This window comes from Drosophila elegans, unplaced genomic scaffold (assembly GCF_018152505.1).
Source record: "Drosophila elegans isolate 14027-0461.03 unplaced genomic scaffold, ASM1815250v1 contig_208, whole genome shotgun sequence".
NCBI lineage: Eukaryota > Metazoa > Arthropoda > Insecta > Diptera > Drosophilidae > Drosophila > Drosophila elegans.
Genome location: NW_024545578.1, coordinates 6,410,088 through 6,431,980, shown reverse-complemented (window position 1 = coordinate 6,431,980; position 21,893 = coordinate 6,410,088). Strand labels below are relative to the sequence as shown.

At 37.3% G+C, this 21,893-nt stretch overlaps 5 protein-coding genes across 7 annotated transcripts; 3 read left to right on the top strand and 2 right to left on the bottom strand.

The window, feature by feature from the left end:
- Positions 1 to 5,512: 5,512 nt before the first annotated feature.
- On the top strand, positions 5,513 to 6,934 carry LOC108146199 (protein Gemin2). Of its 2 annotated transcripts, XM_017272117.2 has the most exons (3): positions 5,513 to 5,822; positions 5,885 to 6,407; positions 6,849 to 6,934. In XM_017272117.2, exons 1-2 carry the CDS (start codon positions 5,607 to 5,609, stop codon positions 6,404 to 6,406), a joined length of 738 nt encoding a protein of 245 aa, XP_017127606.1. In that variant the 5' UTR covers positions 5,513 to 5,606; the 3' UTR covers position 6,407; positions 6,849 to 6,934. The 2 variants fall into 2 exon arrangements, with proteins under 2 accessions (XP_017127606.1, XP_017127604.1); XM_017272115.2 differs by lacking the exon at positions 6,849 to 6,934 and having other exon boundaries at positions 5,514 to 5,822; positions 5,885 to 6,829.
- LOC108146196 lies at positions 6,831 to 8,063 on the bottom strand. Its single transcript, XM_017272110.2, has 2 exons — positions 7,673 to 8,063; positions 6,831 to 7,615 (listed from the first exon to the last, which is right to left on the bottom strand). The coding sequence occupies exons 1-2, from the start codon at positions 7,877 to 7,879 to the stop codon at positions 6,854 to 6,856; spliced, it is 969 nt and encodes a 322-aa protein (XP_017127599.1). The 5' UTR covers positions 7,880 to 8,063; the 3' UTR covers positions 6,831 to 6,853.
- LOC108146198 (ATP-dependent (S)-NAD(P)H-hydrate dehydratase) lies at positions 7,455 to 10,234 on the top strand. 2 transcript variants are annotated; one of them, XM_017272113.2, is made up of 3 exons: positions 7,516 to 7,610; positions 8,516 to 8,850; positions 8,995 to 10,234. In XM_017272113.2, exons 2-3 carry the CDS (start codon positions 8,524 to 8,526, stop codon positions 9,565 to 9,567), a joined length of 900 nt encoding a protein of 299 aa, XP_017127602.1. In that variant the 5' UTR covers positions 7,516 to 7,610; positions 8,516 to 8,523; the 3' UTR covers positions 9,568 to 10,234. The 2 variants fall into 2 exon arrangements, with proteins under 2 accessions (XP_017127603.1, XP_017127602.1); XM_017272114.2 differs by lacking the exon at positions 8,516 to 8,850 and having other exon boundaries at positions 7,455 to 7,610.
- A 227-nt stretch (positions 10,235 to 10,461) lies between these two features.
- LOC108146200 (protein canopy 4) lies at positions 10,462 to 11,710 on the top strand. The gene has a single exon (XM_017272118.2). The coding sequence runs from the start codon at positions 10,491 to 10,493 to the stop codon at positions 11,157 to 11,159; it is 669 nt and encodes a 222-aa protein (XP_017127607.1). The 5' UTR covers positions 10,462 to 10,490; the 3' UTR covers positions 11,160 to 11,710.
- Positions 11,711 to 11,845: 135 nt separating this feature from the next.
- Positions 11,846 to 14,195, bottom strand: LOC108146195 (UPF0489 protein C5orf22 homolog). The gene is made up of 2 exons (XM_017272109.2): positions 13,487 to 14,195; positions 11,846 to 12,935 (listed from the first exon to the last, which is right to left on the bottom strand). Exons 1-2 carry the CDS (start codon positions 14,064 to 14,066, stop codon positions 12,034 to 12,036), a joined length of 1,482 nt encoding a protein of 493 aa, XP_017127598.1. The 5' UTR covers positions 14,067 to 14,195; the 3' UTR covers positions 11,846 to 12,033.
- Positions 14,196 to 21,893: the final 7,698 nt, after the last annotated feature.

Sequence of the window (21,893 nt, the reverse complement as noted above, 5' to 3'; positions counted from 1 at the left end):
TCGTTTTGCTTTTGGCTACCGGGAATCGGAAATAACTAATTGAGAGTGAGGTGCAAAGAAGAATCGAAGCTAATGAAAATGATGATGATTAATGGAAAATTTCGATTTTCAGCAGAAGAAGTTGGAAAATGCTTGGGAGCATAAATGCTGGTAATGGAAACGAATTAAGCGTGTAAACTGAAAGCTACAGGAACAAACTTTGATCCATTAAGAACAACTCTAATTGTACTTCATCTGTTGCCCCTTGAATTTAATTGTGAAGGTTTTTTAATAAATTATTCCTATCGATCAGTTATTAATTGCACGAAATAAATCAATAATTATTATTTTGAATAAATTTTGCACGAATATTGATTATTTTCATTCATTAAAAAGTATTGAACAAATCAACACAATTAATTGCTTGTATTAATTACACAATTATTTAAATTGATGAAATTGAAACTTTTAATTGCACGTATTAAAATCGTTTGATACCGACAGTTAAATGAAATCCGTGTCAACAAAATTGCTGAAAAATAATCAACAGATGTATGTATGTAAAAATGTATGGCTATGTCGTGGTATAGTAAATCATTGTTAAAGGCAATTGCTCAACAATTAGTTTCCATTATTATTTGAACAGTCAGTCAGTTAAAAAGATATTTTGTTAAATATTAACCAAGCTTTTCAGTTTATGGCCATTCATTAAATAATCATGTTTGTGAACCACTAATAATTGAATTGTCAGTAAGCTGGCATCCGTGCATATATTTACGAAATCGATTTAACGCAGATTGATGAGCCAGAAGAACTTTACAAATTGCAGGAAATAAGTTGTTTTGGGAACTTTGGCCAGTTGAAAATGGCTCCAACCCAATCTCCAGTTTCCCATTTGGACAAGCAATCACAGTTGGTATGCGAAATTTTCGCAAAGTTCTTCGGGCCTTGTGATAAATCGTTCTGTCGTTGGTTGTCTTTCGGCCAACTTACTAATCTAAATAATTAAGCAAACTCAATTTGATTTGCCAGTGCAAATATACACATACTCATGTGGGGTATGTAACACCCACATTTCTGTGTGTGCTGCCAACTAATTTATCCATAAAGGGCAAAGCAAACTTGGCTGCCAGACGAAATGGAATGAAAACACTGAGTGAAACCAAGCCAAAGGGACATTTGGCACAGATTGCCAGAACTAGGCCAGAACATTTGACGAAATCCCGGCTGGATTAAAGGCGCTGGGGCCGGAAGAATCCATTGCCATATATACACATATATACACACATATACCAGTACGAAAATATGGTCTGTTCTGGGGGTCTGGTGCATAATTAAGCACGCAAACCGCAGAGAAACAAAAATAAAAGTCCCATAAATGGAATCAGTGACTGTGGACGCAACCATAACAGGGGTAAACACAATTGTCAGGACCTTCGATTCCTGCTGGCCCGGATGTTCATACATATGTATAGCATATTGCGTATACGCAGTGTGTGACCAGTGGGGAGCGAATGCGTAACAATTGCCCAAATAATTGAAATGCCCAGATAATTGAAATGAAATTTTAAACGACTCACTGCATTCGAAACATTTCTATAGCATGACTTTCAATTTCAAGCCTTCACTTTTGGCTGCATTAAAAATATTTCAACAGCTTTTGCTTGCGCTCACAGAGAAAAAATATTTTTAAAATATTTATAAGGTTTATAAGGTGTAAGTCAGGTTTATGGTAATATTGATTATTATTAATGTATAATATATAACTTAATGTTTCAAGTAATTCATTGGTATTAAAACAAATTCAAGGTCACACTGATTATTCTTCCAAGGTTGTAGATATTAGTATAACTGCAACTAATCAGATACTCATTTAAAGTTAATTAATGCATTCATATATTATATATTATATATGGATGTATTGGGATTTCTGGTAGATACTTTAACAAGTGTTTAATACATATATTAACTATTATGAAAACTGTTTTTTATCGGTGTATTGCTGCTGCCGTCTGTTGGTATTTGTAACTTTTGATACGCCTGGGCCGTATATTTTTAGCCCTCAAGGTTGCCAGAACATCGGATGCTCATGCGGATGTGGATGATTTGAAAAGTGGTAGGCAACAGTTAGCAGGTGGGTGGTGGTTGGTGGATGGTGGATGGCTGATAGTCGGGTCTTATTTGGTGGGTGGGGCAGGAAGAGGGTTAAGCACACACGAGCCGCCGCCTTGAGAGCCACCGCAAATGCACCTGTTTTATTTTATTTTTTTCCAGCCTTTGTGCTTAAACTTGTTGCAAATGCGAGCCTCTGTCGAGGCCTTGACTCTGACTGTGGGTGTCCTTGTGTGGGGTTTAGGTGACCTCGGCCAGAAATTGAAATTTTTGTCCGCCTGCTAAGAGCAGCAAAAGATCCATATTTTCGGACTTTTTTTTTACTTTTTTTGGAGAGAGATGGCCGAAACTAGTTTTGGGTCGGAAGTTAAAAGCTGAAGGCTCGACGAGCAACTAGGAATAAATGCATGCAATCAAAAGAAGGAAATCATATGTGCATAAATTTAATTGTATTCGGGGTATAAATTATGATTTCTTAAAATCTTCATAAAGTTCACAAAACATCAACAAAAAAATATATTTTGCAGTTAATTAATCTTTGTATTCCAATAATGTTATAACATTTATTCAAAAACGAAAAAGGTGCCTAATAAATTTTATGAAAAATTACTCTTGGCTTAAAATATATTCCGTCCTAAATTATTGAAGAAAACAAGCCTAAGCGAATTTCCTTGGCCTTCGCAAAAAGGTCAAACTAAATTAGATTTAAATTTTAAATTACGCACACGATGAAAGTAATTTGCCTACAAATTTTGCAAATGATGATCCGCCAAATTGGATGAGGAAGGCATTTCGTGTGGATGGGAAAGCCAGCCGCTCGCAGTTGGGGAAATGGTGTTTTATATAACCAGATAAGACTTTCTGTACCAAAGCCTTGCGCAGACCTTTTGCATTTCAATTAAAAATGATTAAAGATACACAAGAAAAGGTTAAAAGGCGCGCATGCAGCACAATAACTTTCAGGGGGAAAGAAAAACAACCAACTGGAAAAGTAGTAGAAGCCGAGTTGGGAAACTGTCACACACACTCGAACAAACAGATAAACAGTTAAGATTTTCCCTGGCTATATACGTATATATATAAATTCTTTTTTTTTTGTGGTGGCATATTTTATGCCAACGTAGGCCGAACGGTTAAAAAGAAATGTGGGGGTCCTGCAAGCAAGGATATTAGTTTTGCTGACTGCGAAGGGAAGAAAAACAAATGCGGATACATTTTTTTTACGATCCGACCCGGAAACTAGAAACTTCAGTGCAGCAAAAGGACAAGGAAGGATTCCAAAGAAAAGCGCGTGCAGTAAGTTTTCCATTCCCTCAACACAATTGGAAAAGGCATCAAAGAGTGGAGGAATGGAGGAAGAGGGCTGAGGGGTGAGGGAAAAGAAAAGCGACACAGTGTCTGGATGTCAACGCATGTTGCTGGCTCTTTACATCCTTTTGCTCCGTTTTTGTTGGCTTTTAACAATTCTTTTATGATTTCCTTAATAAAACGTACAGTGTAAGAAAGGCAAAACAATAATAGACCAATAATACTTGGGCAATCTTAATTAACTTTACTATACTTTCTTATTTTTCTTTTATTTTGGCGATGCGTTCAAGAACATAATATTATTTAAATATATCCAAGATACTTTTTCTTTGAACCAGAAAATATATATTTTGAAAGGTATTTAATTTATCTTTTTTAAATTTTACATGCAATCTGCACTTTATTTTGCACAATTTTTTTTATAACAGAAAATTTGTACATCAGCAGCCGAAATATAATATACAACAGGTCAGATATTTTCTCTTTCTTAAATTCTGAAAATCTCAGCAGCAGCTGCCGAAGTACTAACATTTTTTCCAATGTCCTATTCTTACAAATGGTACATTTTCTTAACTATAAATTATTACTTTAACGATATTGCAATCTAAAAATATTTGTTTGGTTTTATTTGTTACAGTTTATCTTTTTTAAAATGATAAAAGTGGTATATTTCTATGATATATTTTCCTGTGTACTAAAAAAAACACAAACAGCAGCCGAAATGTCTGCAATTTCCATTCGACAACATATGTATCTTCCTCTGTCAATTTTTCCAATTTCCCTCTCTTTGCGCCCTTTGCCAATGTGCTTTGCGCTCAGCGCTTACTTTTAATGAATTTTAAATTTAATTCATGCACTTAAACTGGCAGCTTAATAAGCACTTTACCGGTCATAACTATTTGCAAATTCAATGCCGGAGCGAGCAAAAAAATGGAGATTTTGTCGAGACCAAGTTCGTCCTGCGACTGACAGCTAATTGAGCTCAGCCTGCTCCTTACGGGCTATTTTACGGCCCCAAAGAACTCGCACAAAGGACGCACGCACACACCTGAGCCTGAAACTGAAGCTTAACCTGAAATCGGGACTGAGTCTCAGGTCCCGACTGTCCGCCCACTGTCTCCCCGGACAATTATGAAATGCGTTTTTTATAGTCCTATTATTGCCCGGGTCCTGGGATGTTTTGCAGGACGACGGCACACAATCGGGCTTTGTTATATGGCCAAGATCGCTTTGTCTCGGCCTGCCGTTGATTAAAATTATACGTGCAAACGACTTGCATAAGAATGTCCTTTTTTCCTTTTTTTTATATAATTTTCCGCTGGTTGAAGAGATTGAAATTAAAATTATTTAAGAGAAGGAAATTCGTGCTAAGGCCGGTTATTAAAAAGGCTCAACATGGTTAACAAAGGGTAATTAATTTTAAGAAGCTTTATTATATAATTTTTGACCAACAATTAAAACTTAGAAGGTGAAGTTAAACCTCCGTATTACTGGGAGTAATATCAACACAAATTAAAACATAAAGCATTAAGTTACAAATACATATTTAAAAGATGATTAAGCAATAGACCTAATCTAGGTTAGCTGTGTAAAGTTTTTTATAAAAGCTATGTATTTAAATAAAATTTTAAAGATTAAAAGCTAAATAATTTGGTCAAGTGTTTAGTAGAACAATGCTTAGAAAAACCACACAAATGTTAACCTTTGGTTGGTTTAACGTCTGTTCTGTTCCTTTGAATCGGTCTTTGATGCCTAACAGACAAAATATTTGTTTATATTTATTAAAAATTTTAAAAGCCATAATTATATGAAAAATATTACAGCCAAAACAAAAATACTTCTTTTTGTGGAAATAAGTGGCGACTTCAGGAAATCTAAGACAATCTAAGAAGTTATTTTAAATCAAATACTTTTTGTTTTAATAATTACAAATTTGAATTTCAAACGCTCAACCAGCAATTTACGATAGTTACGATTTGTATTTATGTTGTCGGTGTGCCCATTTGTGAAATAAGCAGTGCGCAGCTCTAACTTTTCACGGCAAGCAGTGCTCAGGCGCTAAAATTACTCAGTAAGCAGTGCGAATAAACATCGATATGTCCGATATTTTTGACATCGATGTCGGCATCGGTGATTCTCCATTATTTACTCCTCACTAGTCTTACCATTTAAATTAAACAAAAATTTAGACAAATACGGTAATAAACATGCAGCACGAGCCCGAAGAGCAGACTTTCCAACTCCAGGCACTGGAGATCCGCGAACCGGATGACAGTTTCGATCCCAAGAAGCCGCCAGAATCCGGAGAAGAGTACTTAATGCACATGATGTACGAGAGGAAACGCTGTCCAGCGGTGGTGACCAAAAGGTCGCCCAAAATCAGGGATACTACGGGAAACAACGCCTTCGAAATGTTGGATAATGTAAGTATCGGAAATAGTCCAAAGACCATATGGGTAATTTACTGTATTTATATATTTCATAGCCCGCTTTGCCGCCTTTTAAGTGCCTGCTGCCCACGCCCGAATGGCGGGATGAACAGGTGAAATCCTTCCAAGCCGCTCGCTCCCAGGTTTTGATTCTTCGCCGGGAATTGGTCAACCACAACTACGACCAGAGTGGGGAACCCCCGCTAACCTCGGACCAGGAGAAGTGGCAGGAGTTCTGCCGCAAGCAACAGCCCCTCCTGAGCACACTGCTCCATTTGAGCCAAAGTGACTTGGAGCACCTGCTGGAAATGCTAAGCAAATGGCTGCAGGTCAAGGATCAGGACATCGACCTCCTTCAGGATGTCTGGCTGGCCCGCTGGCTATATGCCACCTTGGTGTGTTTGCATCTGCCGCTGGAACCTCATGTCTTCAGCACCCTTCGATATGTCGCCCGATCCTGCATCCAACTGAGGAATCAATTAAAGGCAGAGGAAGTGCAGCGAGCAGCGCCCTACAATCTGCTACTAACCCTCATTGTTCAGGTCTTTGCCCAGAGTGATTTTAAGGAGTATATTTAAGGTATTGATTTCTTGATTTAGTAAGCCCTAATATAAGCACAAATTGACTGTTCAGATTGGTAATCTTAAAAGCCAAGAAGTTTCTCTGGTAAATAAGCTTAAGCTATTTGTACCCAACGATGTTTAGTACTACTTTTGTAAACGTCATTTAAAAACATTCGGAGCTTAGCTGTTTCATATGCTTAATATTGAATTTAATAACATATATGTGCTGAAATATTTTGAGATTCTTAAGTTCAAAGATCACTTAAATTATATATTTTAAATAATGCGTAAAATCATTTTCATTTCCATTTAAAAAATATAATGTCCAAAGATGATTTATTATAAGTTTGAAAATTCCGTAAAGCCGAAAAAATTCTTATTCAAATGGTTAGTTAAAATTCTTTATAAATTCAATTAAAACAAAAAGGTTAGCCTCTATTCCTTTATTATTTTGTAGTTTGTTTAATAAGCAGGAAACATGCGTCTGTAGGCTTGGCAAATGTCACAACTGCTGTGATGATCGTCCAATGGACTGCTGCAGCTGGAGAAGTGGCTGCACTGCGTCAGCGAGGAACTCTGGCTAAGACTACTCAATTGCGTGGTGCTCGAGCAGGTGGACAGACGACGTTCCTGCTGTTTCTGCTGCTCCGGCGAGTCTCCTCTCCATCCGGCGTAACTCGCAGTTGGACAACAATTGGATTTCCTGCCATGGCACACGGATTGCTGCTTCCGAGGCTGGTCCAAATGGTCCAGGCAACGGCTCTCCACATGGCGATTGGGCGGAGGAACGGGTTGCTCTCTGAAACCAGAGCAACTGCAGCCCTTTCTTCGATCCTGCGTGGTCAATTGCGCGGAGAGCTCCACTTTGGGCGCCAGGATTCCGGGAAACGCTGGCGTGGCCTTCATCAACAGCTGGACATTGGAGCTGTGGGCGCAACTTAGCCGAGGAATTGTGGGCTGCATCACATCCGAGAGATTCCCCACAAAGTAGGCCAGCCTTCGACCATTCTGCCAGACGGTTATCTCCAACTGTTCAGCTCGCAGCAGCTCGTGCATGTCCTCCAAGCAGCCCACACTCTTGAAATATCCCTCCATCGTGAATTGGTCGTGGCAGAGCATCGGAAATCTCGGCTCCATCGCTCCGGTTCGAAAGTAGTAGCCCAAGGTCTTGATGGTGGCCTCCAAAAATCCGTGGGAACAGAGCCAAACGCCTGGACAGGTGAGCTGCAAGTAGAAATAGTCTTAGAGCTTAGCCTATATCCCATCGAATCCACCACCAACCGCATGAAGTTGCAAGTCCAACTTCACATAAAACCTTTTGTGTGACATTTTTTGGCTGTCTTCCAGTGAAAGTCTACTTGACTGCCGGAAAGGGGCCAACTTAACTGGCGGGATTTGAGGATTGGGGGTGAAAGCGCGTGGTTCTTTGTTTTGGAGCCACTCGTTGCCGGGGCAGCGGTTAAAAGTGAATTTCAAAGTCGATAACATGTCGATATTAATAACCAAATGTATTTTGTTGTGTTTTTGCTTTTAATATTAAAGTATTTAAGGATACTTTTTAAACATTTTTGAAATAGTCAGCGCAATTTTCCTAGCCCAACAAATTTAAAAGGTTATTTTGGCTTTATAAAGAAGCAAAAATAAATTTTTTCTTTTTTAATTTGTATACAACGCAAAATTTAAAAATTCACAAAAACACAAGCATTTGATTTAAAGCAAATATCAGTTTTGTGTACTGCTTAAATTTTGGTTAAAATTTTTCAGTTCGGGTAAAGAAAAAATCAAAAATGGAAAAAAACATTTTTTTGTTTAAAGATTTTCTTTGGTATAAGAAAACGAGGTATAAAGATTACTCAAATATCGTTTTGCTTAAAATTTTTCAGTTCGGGTAGAGGAAACATTTTATATCAGATCTAACAATTGTTTATGTTTGTCCAAAACATTAGTCGATTTGAATCCTAAATAGAAAAAGTCACAAATTGCCTTTTGACTGCAAATGCAAACCCGTGCGAATCCCCTATTTTCTTTTCACAGCGAAAATAAGATAAAGCAACAGATGTTTTTTTAGTGCGATAGTCTTTTAACTCCTCACTAGTCTTAATAATAAAACAAATACTAATCAAGCTAGGACGATGTCAACAATAACTGAAATACCGGTACATTTGCCAAAGCTATTGGCATTGTTCAAAACAATAGTGCCGAAGTTGACTAACAACAAGCATAAAGGGCAGTATGGACGAATAGGCGTAATCGGTGGGTCTTTGGAATATACTGGTGCACCGTACTTCGCAGCCATTACATCGATAAGAGTTGGGGCTGATTTGGGGCACGTCTTCTGCCATTCAAATGCATCCGCGATTATCAAGTCTTATAGTCCTGATCTTATCGTACATCCAGTACTGGATTCCATAGACGCAGTAGAAAAAATCACACCGTGGTTGGAACGACTTCATGTAGTTGTAAGTACTTGTAATACTTTTGATTACTAATCGACAAAGATTTGAAATTTTTTACAAATACTCGTTTTTGAAAACCAATATGTTACAAATGACAAATTGTTGCTTATTTTTTTTAATACCTTAACATATTTATTGTCTTTTAAGGTCATTGGTCCTGGATTGGGTCGGGAGCCGAGTATTTTGAAAACTGCTTCTAACATTCTGAAACTCTGTTTGAATGTTAAAAAACCAGTTGTTATAGACGCCGATGGATTGTTTCTTCTCAACGATAACTTAGAGCTGATCTGTGGACAGCGAAATGTTATATTGACGCCAAATGTAATGGAATTCCGTAGACTATTTGGAGAAGATAACGATGCTGCTCGTCAAAAGATGTCCCTCCTTGGAGATGGAGTTGTGGTCCTTGAAAAGGGAGCTAATGACAAGGTTCATATTCCCCAAAAGAACGAAGTCCACATAATGCCAATAGGTGGTTCCGGTCGTAGATGCGGAGGTCAGGGCGATTTGCTCAGCGGATCTTTGGCAACTTTTTATTATTGGTCCTTGCAGTCAAATGAACCAAATCCTGCGCTCATTGCCGCATGTGCTTCAAGCTATTTTGTGAAGAGACTAAACTCAGCTGTATTTCAAAAGTTTGGCCGTAGCTTGCTAGCGAGTGATATGGTAAATGAAATAGCTTCTACATTTCAAGCTGATTTTGAAAATAGCGACTGTTAATAAGTCTGAACAAGTGTCCGAAATAGACTATAAACTAATAAAAATATTTTGTATTTTTATAAACTTTTTTACGGACCTTTAAATACAACATAATCATATATCAGCCGAAGCCAGAATTTTAATCCAGGCTTACATTCTGAACATTACATTTTTGGCTTTTCAAATTTTCTTCTATCGAGACAACTTTAAAATATAAAATTATTTATTTGATGCCCCAAAAATTAGAAAAATATAAGCATTTATTTAAAAAAAAACCTAAAATACAGCTAAAGCTGTGTTAAATAATTTAAAAAACATATGCATATGTACAAAAATTCGGTACCACCACAAAAACATGTGCTTTCACATCTGCTAATCTATTAATCTAAAAAAGCTGTTAGAACTTTTTTATGAGTTTTTTTTATAGCCGGTAAAGTGTTTGGTTTTGGTTGTTTCGTAAAAAAAAATAAATTGGTTATTGTCTCGATTTGGATTACTGATAAGAATATATTGTTAAACAGTTCTTATCCGGTTTAATCGGTATCATAAGCGTTAATATTGTATATTAAATTAATTTACAAATTTTTAAGTACTTTTCATTGGAATGGCTAAGAAAATTGTACTTTTTCATCCCTTTGTTGCATGGTTGGTGTTTAAAAATATAAAATAAAACAAAAAACAAGTTTAATCTTGACCTTTATTTTATTTAATTGTTTAGTAATACTATAAAGTAAAATTTTGTGATACAAAAAGCAATGAACGATATGAAAAACTTCAAAAACCTAAATTTGCCATTTTATTTATTTTGCAAACCAATACATTGGCGAATAAAATGCCAAACCGTCAGAACTGCTTACTTTTGAATGTTTTGCAGCACTGCCTTCTTATCGCGAGCGGCATTTCCACGTCAGATTTATTATTGTTTTTCGTATTAATAAACAGAAATGCGCTTCAAAGGAGCTACAATAATTGTGGGACTCCTGGTGGTCCTTCAACTAGCCAAAGGGGATTCCCCCGAAGAGGAACAGGGAGTTCGCTATGCAAATCGCTGTGAGGCCTGCAAAATTCTGTCCGCCGAACTGGAAGCGCGACTTGGAGAGACCGGAAAATCGCACGACGTGATAGAGATTGGCTATTCCGTGGATGATGTGAAGCCCAAGAAACGCACCGAGTACCGCCGGAGTGAACTGCGACTACTCGAGTCGCTGGAGAATGTTTGCGAGCGAGTCCTGGAGTACAATCTGCACAAGGAGCGATCGGACAGCACCAGATTCGCCAAGGGAATGTCGCAGACCTTCCAAACTCTTCACGGTCTGGTGGACAAGGGTGTCAAGGTCGATCTGGGTATACCCTACGAGCTGTGGGACAAGCCACCGGTGGAGGTCACCCAGATGAAGACACAGTGCGAGAATTTACTGGAGGAGTACGAGGAAACCATCAGCGATTGGTACTTCAAGCACCAGGACGAGAAGTCCCTGAGGAAGCACCTCTGCGAGGACCATGTACTCAAGAAACAGGAAGAAAGGGAATGTCTCAAGGAGCAACTTGCTCTGCCGGAAGCGAAAAAGGCCAAAAAACACGAAAAATCCAAGGGGGATAAGGAGGAGCTGTGAAGCCATCAAATCAATTAGTATCTTCAAGAACTACGTTCCTTGTTTAAATACCATAACGAAACATAATTTGAAAATTAAATTAACTTAGTTTTCTAATTCCACTCAAAACATATTAGAAAACTAAGTTAATTCAATTGACTAATCCCCAACTTTGTTCGAAATGGAAAACAAGATGTATTTGTGTTACCTATAGAATCAAAGCAAAAAGTGTGTAATTAGTTTAGGTAAACTTACTCTGTATCTCAATTTTATTTGTAAAACTTCCACATCGACTGAACCACAAAATGTTACTGAAAGTTTCGCCTGGGGACATTGGCTTATTGATTTCGGCCACGAATTGGGGTCAACAATTAAAAGTTGACTGCCCTCAATGAGGTGGACAACCCCCATCGACACAAATACCAGGTGTTTACAACCACCTAAGCATTTTTATAAATGAGATTTCAAGCATTTCCCAGGAACAACTGGCATTTCATCAAAGAGTTTTCCTTGTATACCTGTTAAAAGTTATTATTTACTTTAAAGTATAATAAATATTTGCATTACCATCATTTTTCACTGGTTTCATTGTGTCTGATTTGTTTAACAAACAAATTAAATAAAACGTTGAATATCAAAACAAAAATATTTGAAACAATAATGACAAAATATTATAGTTATATTTCTTAAATAATAGACTTGCCTTATTTGTCTGTAATAAATACGTTGCGTATATTTAAAAGTAAAAAATATTGTTATAATCGTAATTGGATTTTCGATCTTTAAGTTACTACTGGGATCTCCTAATTGCGGGGCTTTCCCACCCAAGAGAGTTTTGTAAAATCGTTAACCAATTCGAGATGGCGGGTGCGAAAACCCCTAGATATTAATTAGCTTAGAGCTTCATCACGTCCCATGGATCGTCCATGTAGTGCAGAATGGCTTTCTCATGCAGTCTGTCGCCAAAGACGTCGCGTAGCAGCCGTAGAACGCGTTCCTCGATGAATGCCACCTGATCCTGGGGGCAATAGTCGTCCTGAGCGGAATGGGCCATCGTAATGGCCACCGGTGGAACTGGTAGTCGCTCTATGAATCTCTTGAAGTTCGCAAAGTACGTCTCCAACTCTTCGGCGGTGCTGATGTGGTGGGGCAAGCCATTATTGTCGGTGGTGCTGCCCGAATCGAAGATCAAATGCCAGTCGATCTCGTCATCTGGATACTTTTCCTGCAGCTGCTCCGCCAGTTTAACAATCCTGGCATAAACTTCCGGGGTAACCACAGTCTCATCTGGTTTCTCCAAACCCTCGAGATTGCGCTCCTCTTCCAAATGCCAGAAAATCGCCTTCAGTGCCTCCAACTGCGTCTGTCGCCTGTCCGCCGTGGCCAAATAATCGGCTATGGTGGCAGTACCCGACTTTTTCACCTTCTCCACGCTTTCGAAATGAAAGATCTCCTTCAGCTGATTGTAGCAATCCGCATCCTTGTAGATCTCTAAAAAGGGATTGGAGGTGCTGAAGAAATCCAGGTCTATGTCCAGTACAAATCCCTTGGCATCCTCCTCCGTTAGGAAATCATTGGGATTGAGACTTTCGTTGTCTGCATCGTGAACCTGCAGCTCCACGCTCTTCACATCCTGGAGATCTTCGGTGGTGCAGTAGTTGCCATCGGCTATAAAGTAGTCCAGCGGACAGTCCACGCCAATTCGGTCCTCCTTTTGACCAACTTTGAAGTCATGCCTGCCAGTGGGCAGCTGCTGGCACCACGAATTTTTGAGCCACACCACTCGGTTGAAATGACCTGAAAGCGAAAGTAAAACAAACATGTTGAGTTGAGCTTTTTAATTAGGTAAACAAATTATAACATATATGAGCCTTTTACTTCTTGTCAATCAATGTTGAATCATTAGGTTTATCTTTTATTGCTTTTAATTTACTTTAAAGTAGTTTTATATGAAACATAGTATGAATAGTTTTGGTGTCGGTTAATAATACCAAACTTCATAACAATTCTATTAAAGATAAAAGATAAGGATTTAATCCATAAAAATTTGACGGCTTAATAATTTAGTTTTAAAATTCTCAAAACATCCCGCGAAAATTTATCTCTGGGATATACTCAAATTGTTATCTTGAATTATTAAAACCCGAGAACTGGCGATTGCCAATAGAATAATTGGATGAACATTCGTGATGGTAAGTAAATATTGACTATTACTTTCTTTCTTTTTTTTTAATTTTTACTTTATATATTTAAAGTTTGTAAACAATTCTGTAGCTAAACTATTCTAAACCGCAGACTTGTGAACATTATATGTATAAAGCTCCCCCGATTCCTTAAAGACTACTCACCTGCATATAGAGTGGGCATGATCCAGTTTTCGATGCTCAGTTCGTTGAGCATGGTGTCCTTTTCGTAGGCCGAACTGGCGGCTATATGTCGGGGTATAACCAGATCCGGATGGGAATCGAAGTGCACGAGGGTGTTGTTCGCCAGGGGAAGATGACGGGTGGCCAGGCAGCGATAGATGAACTCCAGGACATCGTTGTGATAGTCCACGATGAAAACAGGGATGCGCTGGAAGTTCCTCAGACTGTTTTGGGTGGGATTTTGGGGAGTTTCCCTGGCGGGGATTAGTAAGGGAACTTCCTCATCATCATCCTCCTCCTGCTCCTCGTCATCATCATCCAGATCTTCGCTGTTCTCGCTCTCCTCCTCCTCCTCCCGGTTTTCCTTCAGATTCTTCTCCGGATTCTCCTTTTTTTCGTCTGCAGTCTTTTGTCTCTTTGTTGGCGGTGCCCCATCCCCCTCCGCCACCCCCTCGTCAACAGACGTCGGCACCCATTTCTTCGTACTTTCGGGACTTTCACTTTGCGATAGCTTTTTCAGGGCCGCCGCAGCACTTTCATTATCCAGCGTATCCGATTCCATTTTCCCTCGGTTTACTTGGCTAGCAATCCTTGTTTTTAAGCACGTTCTTTGGTTACTTTCGCAGAAGGCAGACTTTATATCTTTTGCATTTAATTTTTATGGGGGGTCTTTGACCACAAACAGCTGTTTGGCAGTGTGACCAGTTCTCGCGAGTAAAATTAAGTTTAATTTAAGCATGGTTACCCTAGAATAAGGGCTCACTAGTTAACAAATATCGATAACTTTATATTGTTATAGTTGATAGCGCCCGCCTAATTTGAAATATTATATTTAGTCATGAACCGATTTTATTATATTTAATAATACTTGATTCTCTTAAAGAGTATAATATATCTATAAAACTAATATCAAGTCAATAATTGCTGTATTTTAAAGCTGGCTTATGTAAATCGAGGTTATACAAGTAATTTTATAAAAATTACTTATTATTTATAATTAAAATTTATACTTGTTTATAAAATCTTCATTTTTAAAAATGTACAAGTTTTTTGTATAATTAAACAAATATTTATTAGTCAAGTTGTGGTTTAAGAGCAAATGATTAGTAAAGATCACATTTTTGTTTACTAAAATATATTCTCTAAACAAATTAAAAAGGGGGTTGCACTTCTTTAAATATAGTGTTTCATAAATATGTTGGAAATTGGAAGTTTTCCTATAACTGTTATAAAAATAACGCAAAACAACGATTTTAGTCTTAATTTCTTAGTTCTTGATGGCAATTTTTCGGAGAGCAGTTCATTAATTAAACAACACTTTATAAGCTCAGCCCACACACAAGCTCTTTACAATCCGCAATCCGCAATCCACACATCTCACACTCCTACCACCACTCCCACTCCCCGCCCACCGACCACCCACATTTCAAGGTTACTTCGCATTTGGAGACTTTACGTCCAATCAATATTCCGTGTGTATCCGAAGCTCGGTCGCTTGGCATAATGCGATTGCCATTGAGATGGACTGAGAAAAGGTGGCTCGCAAGCTTTTAGCCCGCAAAAAGCTGGCCCAGCGTTCCGCCCACGCTTCCCAGAAGCTTTTCATTCATAAGATTTATATATATATATATATATATATATATATATATATGTATATAAATGTATATATTGTCTTTTTCGTTGGACTTTTTGCTTTTGCGGGGAATTGGACGCCCACATGGCTGATTGGAATGCGTAAAATGCTGGCACAGTGTGTATCTGTGAGTTGGCCGCTGTTACTTTGTATCTGTGCGTTTGTATCTTGTATCTTTGGCTGCCTCTGTGTATTTTGCCATTTTGCAGCTGGTGGAAATGAATGGCGGCTTGGCGGTCTGGAAAAGCGTCGACTGCGCTGCTCGGGCGTTGGCGTGCAATATTTCCGCCGTCGAGCGTTATCAAAAATATAATAGTATATATATATTGTCGGGTGTCCCTCTTGCAAAGTACATACAGCGACGCTCTTCTTTTATTACCATTTTTTTGGGCCAAGTCATTGCGTGGGCCGCGGCGCCTTCAATGGCAGACTTATAATACCCACAAATCGCAGTAACTGCCAGATCCACATTGTCATGATTAAATCCGTTCTATCTTAATCAATCGGGTTGCCTATTAATCTATTTATTAGCTCTGTTTGAGGTTTAGTTTAAATCGTTACAAAAATTGTCAAAAATAATAGACTACTGATATTGTTTAAATTAACAATATTGTATTAAATAACAAATTTACCTTAAATTAATTGAAAGCTCACTTTAATTTAATCACTCGAACTAAAGTTCTTTACAAAGCCATGATGATTTGAGTCGAAGACATTATGGCAGCAGCATTTCTAAAGCAAAACAAATAAAAACAAGAAAAATCGAAATCCAATTACTGAATCAATTTGGTTAATGTATTTCTTCCGGTTCATAATCAAGTGGGGGTGGAGGGCAGTAAAAGACCGAGGCCCCTTGGAAAGCTCTTTATTTACTTTACAAATTACTTGGGTCAACATAATTAAGGAGCTGCCAGCTCATTGCACACCCATAAAAATTCCGAAAAAATATCACTCTGGTCGGGGATATCCCCATTCCATATATAAAGAAACGGAAGTGCCAACTTCGAGAGCATCGCCCCTTTAACTCGACTTTTGATTGAATCAATTGGCTGCAATTTGGCTTTTCATTTTTGTTTTTGTATCAATTACAGTAGCTCCGCGCTTTCTCTAGCCGTCTCACCCAATTCTCGCAATTAATTTGCCTTCAGCTTGACCCTGGAGGTCGAACACTGCCTCGCATTAACCTTCGTTAGCCCCTCCGCCATTTCAATTGAAGAAGGATGGACTGGCGATGACAACGACGACGATGATGATGATGATGGCGAAAAAGAAGTGGAAGTGGCGGAAATTTCTGCGCTCGAATGCTCTAGTTTAAAAATACAATCTCGTAAAGTCAACACCAAAAAAAAACCCAAAACGAGGGATGCTTAAGAAAAAGGGCAAGGACATAAGCACGAATTTAATATCAAGAAACACTAGTTACACTTTTGTTGCTTATTTTAAAACCACATAAATATGTAGGCCTTTATTAAATTATATTAATTAATTCCTAACAAAATTAATAATGCATCAAATAAAATTATTTTTTTTTAAATTTTCTATTTACTGAATTTTAAAATACTTTATAATACTCCTAATCTTAATCAATGTTAAAGTTTTGCTTCTGTCTAACAGAATTCCTAAATGATTTTTAAATGAGTACTTAAAATATTAGTTTACAATAAAAAAAACTAATTGTCGAGACTTGCTAAAAATAAAAGTTATTTACAAGTGATTATAAAAACCTCAACCACAACTTTTCCATATAATATTTATATAATATAAACAGCTCATAAACTGATGTATTCAGAAGTTGCAGACAGCAATTATGAGTTGCCTAGAATTAAGGTTCCGCAATCAATTCACAGTAAAATAAAATGCAGAAAACTCATTGAGCAACCGCCGAATGACGTCAGAAGGATTTTGATCCTGGCGTAGATGCTGCTGCCTTTCCCTTTCGTCCTGTATTTTGTTTTATTTTATTTTATTTTCCCTGCGAAAGGAACACGTGGCACGGGCTGCTGTTTAAGCCACCGTGAGCTGAGTGAAATGGCCAAAGTGAAATGAGTCAGTGGAGCCATACAGCAGCAGGCCCAAAGTGGGTACAACCAACGTCATTCGAATTTCAATTCGCTGAATAGTCAGTCATTTGGTCAGGTCGCAGTTTGTTTCGTATCAATCGCAACTTTTGCTCGCGTGGGCGCCCAAAGCCAAATGATTGTTTCACATCTGTTGCCCCTTTGCGTCTTCAATTCTTTGTTTTTTTAAGCGTCTGGAATAGTTCTGATTTTTTAGCGATTTAATGGCTCTTTTATCTGCTGAAACTCATATCATTCATTGGGGGAATTCAACGATTTAGAGTATAAAACAATTTTCAAAAGAAGTATACATGTTTTTATTTTAAGAGAAATTCTTCATATTTCATAATAACAGTTAACTTGTTTAATTACATAAAAATGATTTGATTAATAAAATATCATGTTTAGTTTTAAGTTTTGGGACATTAAAAAACAATGATTACAAAAGTTATTACGCATACGACAGGTGTTCCAGATCAAACTAAGATCAATGTAATTAATAATAATTCTATGTTATGGGTTAAAAGAAGCCAAACCAGATAATTTTATAAGCTGCAAAACTAAATGTGAAAATTTGATATTTAAAGCAGGGATGTAATTGTAAAACAATAATTGCGCATACGGCAAGTGGTCTAGATCGACCCATGAACAAATAAATAAAGAAGAATGTAATACTAGTAATTTGAATACATTTTGTGGATTACATTTTTAAAAAATGTTTTTTTTTTAATTGAGTAATTAGTTTTTTGGCTTCTAATTTTTGAGCAACACTTGTCTGGAACAACGTCATTGGAGTGCCTCGAATTTTAAATGTTGGAAGGGGGAGGCGCACGAGAATATATATGTAGAGAATCGGTGAGATATATCAGCCTCTTTGGGCTGGTCAAACGTCAAACGCACGTCCATTGTCGATTGTCGATGGTCGTTGGTCGATTCTCGAGACCCGTGTGGCGCCCACCGACATCCGCTGCTCACATGGGCGAGTGATTCACAGAAATCTCTCGGAACGGAACTCTGGGGGCTGGACAACGATGTGGGCTGGTTTTATACCCAAATACGAGTGCCAATATGTGTGTACGTGTACGACAAGTATGTCTGATCAGGCAGAACGGAAATATGAATGGCAGATAAGCGGACGCGCAAATTCTTAATCCCATTTGAGTTGTTTTAGGTCAGTAAAGCAGAATGCAAAAGTAGTGTGGGAGAATATGGCTACCAGTGGGTTAAAGAATAAGTTTTTTAGTTTTCAATGAAACCTAAGTATTATATCAATAACACTTTAAATCATTAACTAAAATTTCAAATATTAAATATTAACTCTTTATAAAATGCGACAAGATAATTCAGTCTCATTTGGTTTGCCCATTTGCCAAAAGTATAAATTGTAGCTCTTATGGAAAAAGACAATATATCATGAATAAAATGAAAGAACTCTGATATAAAAAAAATATAAAATAATTCTCCGCACTGCAAATCACGATGATCCCCTTTTTTTCATTTTCCCAGAATTTTCCTCATGGGTAAGAATCATCCAAAATCGGAAATGGCCATGACTGAGTGTATATACTATATCTAAACACATTCGCGAGCGTCATCATCTTTAAATTGATTAGACAATAGGTGGCCTGATAATCAAGGCAAAGTCCCGTCACCTGAGCTATTTGAAAATGCCAATTGTGAGGTGCAAGAAATTTAATTTCATTCTTCAGTTTTGATTTAAGTTTACTGCGATAATACAGATAATGCGTCAAGTGATTCATTGAGCTATAAAAATGGGTTGGGTATTCCCTTTTTGGCTGGAATTAGACTTTAAACTTGTGCTATTGAAAAAAAAGCCTTAAGGACTGACCTTGGTTTCTACACTGGCAAAAATAATGTAATGTCAAGGTCAGCCCCCAAGACACGCGGAACGTGCAATTGAGCAGCCTTTTGAAGTGAGCTATCCAGGTGCTTACTTGAGATTCCTATAAACTCGAGAGGGGCACTGTACAAAATTAGCAACATTTTGACCGCTAATATAAGCAAAAAGATTAACTACTCATTTCAAATCTGAGTTTTCTAGATTCTAGTTGCATCCGTGTATTTTCGTGATTCGCTAATCGTTAAATTAAATGTTATTTCAAGATACAACTTGTCGAAAAAATGGTCTTAAATAAATTATTTTTAAAATAAAAAAAGGGACCTGTTAATTTGATTATATAAAAATGTTTGAAAGTATATATTTTATTTATATATATATTATTTATTATAAATTAACTACTTGACAATTTTTTTTTTTTAATTAGAAACGTTTAAAAATAATTTTTTTCTAAATAATTTCATAATTGATTTTCGTAATATTGAGATTAAGATGAGTGTGATCTTCATTGTAAGACTTTACACTACTGGAAGATTAAATTTAAGAAATTGGAATTCCTTACTTACTCGCTCTCTTAATCGGTTTAAGTATTTATTTTATAATTGTTTTCAAAATACATATATAATTATTGGTTATTAAAAACTAAGATTCAGAAGCAGATTTTTCTGTTCACTTTTTTTGATACTTAAGAGCTATTTATACGGTAACGTCAATTTATAGATTTTGAAATTTGGTTTTCCTCTTTCTCCTTGCTATTTGTAGATTTTTTTTCAGTGGACTTCTCTTTCTTCTTCTTCTTTGTCGTCCCGGCTGCAGACGAGCTGTTAGCCTCCCACGCGCCAGGGCCAAAAGCGAAGTAAAGTCCTGGGGAATTGCGCCCCGTGCCACGCCCCCCTAAATTTCAAGACCCCCGTGTCCCAAGTGCAAAAAATGTGTGGGTTAAGCATAGATTTCGATTGCCGTTTCTCTCTGTTACTGCCTATCTCCGTCCCTGTCTGGCTTTCTTTCTTTATTTCTCTGCGTGGGACTTTCATTCATGAAAATTTCGCTCAAAGTCGTCGCTTCGCATATAAAAGCACGTTGTGCTGGGCTTTACCTAACGGAATACATATACATACGATATACATGTTAGTATATAAAACTGTTGCAACGCAGGCGCAGCTCAAAATGTTGTTGTTTTGTGGAGAAATTTTTGCACGCGCCGCATATCCTTGAAATTGTCCTTCCTTGCGATTTCGGTATGTGTGTATATGTGCATATATTCTTTTTGGGTGTAAATATCAGGGTCATGGTTATAAAATTAAACATTTCGTGGAGTCTCCAAAATAACGACAGTTTTGGGGGAGAACTTGCGAAGGAGCTTTCGTTGAAGAGAAGACAGAAACTTCATTGATGATTCCGATTCTCCTGACTTCCATAATTTCTTATCTCCAAATTCTTGGTCCATTAACTTTTGCATTAATTTAGAGAGCAATATAATATTAACTGTGCTCTCTTGAAGAAGAGAGTAATCATAAATTAAATGAGTAGTGGAAGGAGAGCGGGTGGCGGCTGGTAGGAGAGCGAGAGAGAGCTAGTTTGGTTTGCGAATTCAATGAATCAACACAAATACAAGCGTTTTACTTCCCACACGCACACCACTGCACAAAAATATCAATGAACTTTACTCAAAAACTTTGTGAGCGTGGAGAAATAGTCAAAGCGGCGAAAGGCAGGTGAGAAATTCGCTATGCGAATTTTCAGTTGCAAATGATTTTTTTGGAGACTAAGTGCAACATCAGTCGATAATAATTTAAAATGTCTTTATAGCTTTAGGGTGTATACCAAAAATATTAATTTTTAGCCATGTCGGTTTAAGATTTCTATCAATTCAAACTGTTCCCCTTTGTTACTTTTATGCGCAAGAAACATATTTTATTATATTTAAAACTTAATAAAAAATTACAAGAAATATTACCCATCCGCCATGTCGGTTATATGTGTTGAGTTATGTTAAGGTTTGGATCGATTTCAGAACGTTCTCCTAAGTTACTTTTATGGGCAACTTAAATAAAAACAAGAAAATGTAATTGAAATAAAACCGTAAATAAAAAAAAATACTCATCCGCCATGTTGGTTATGTGTACTTTAATGTGAGCGTAGTCCAATCCGGCACGAAATTTTGAATATCTGTTAAAAATGCTAGCGTATCGGTCCAAGAAAGGGTATACCTATATATATTTGTAAGTTAAATTGCCATTCTAACCTTGCATACAATCGCCCAAAAGTAGGCAACGACTTTCTTACCCTATTATAAAGGTGATAACTAATTCAAATTATATTATTATTCAGTGATTACATTTAGAAAAGCCTTCCTCCAGTTTATTTTAACCTAATATGGTTCCCTAAAACTTCCAATTTAGTAAATCATTTTTGTTATTTATAAATTTTAATGTTTTTCAGCCTGCATTCCCATACCCTCTTTAAGCGAAGCGAATTTTCCACTGGGTTCTCTGTGCACTGGTACTTGTTCACCTTTTTGGAGAGTTGGAGAGAACTGACTTCTCTCCTCTCTCGTGTACCTGTGTGTGCGGGTGCGTTCTACCTTCGAGTGAGTGTCTGTAATGGAGAGTACTTGTTTTAAAATAAAAATTTCCATTAAGATAATAAAAAATCTACTTGGCCCCATATTTTTAAAAAATATATATGCAAAAAAAGTGTTATTTTAAAAATTCGATTTTTTAAAACAGACGATGAAATGGAGAGAGAGAGACGTTTTCACTCTCTCTCTCGCTCTATCTGTTCCGCTCTTGCTCTCCATTTCTCTCCCGTTCGAAACCTATTTAAGGGACCTGCGAATCA

Excerpts from the sequence above, each read along its gene's own strand:
- LOC108146195 (XM_017272109.2), bottom strand. The coding sequence starts at position 14,066 with ATGGAATCGGATACGCTGGATAATGAAAGTGCTGCGGCGGCCCTGAAA. Across the intron at positions 12,936-13,486 it reads CATGCCCACTCTATATGCAG|GTCATTTCAACCGAGTGGTG; the intron begins GTGAGTAGTCTT and ends TTTCGCTTTCAG.
- LOC108146200 (XM_017272118.2), top strand. The coding sequence starts at position 10,491 with ATGCGCTTCAAAGGAGCTACAATAATTGTGGGACTCCTGGTGGTCCTT.
- LOC108146196 (XM_017272110.2), bottom strand. The coding sequence starts at position 7,879 with ATGTTATCGACTTTGAAATTCACTTTTAACCGCTGCCCCGGCAACGAG. Across the intron at positions 7,616-7,672 it reads TGGACTTGCAACTTCATGCG|CTCACCTGTCCAGGCGTTTG; the intron begins GTTGGTGGTGGA and ends TTCTACTTGCAG.
- LOC108146199 (XM_017272117.2), top strand. The coding sequence starts at position 5,607 with ATGCAGCACGAGCCCGAAGAGCAGACTTTCCAACTCCAGGCACTGGAG. Across the intron at positions 5,823-5,884 it reads CCTTCGAAATGTTGGATAAT|CCCGCTTTGCCGCCTTTTAA; the intron begins GTAAGTATCGGA and ends TATATTTCATAG.
- LOC108146198 (XM_017272113.2), top strand. The coding sequence starts at position 8,524 with ATGTCAACAATAACTGAAATACCGGTACATTTGCCAAAGCTATTGGCA. Across the intron at positions 8,851-8,994 it reads TGGAACGACTTCATGTAGTT|GTCATTGGTCCTGGATTGGG; the intron begins GTAAGTACTTGT and ends TTGTCTTTTAAG.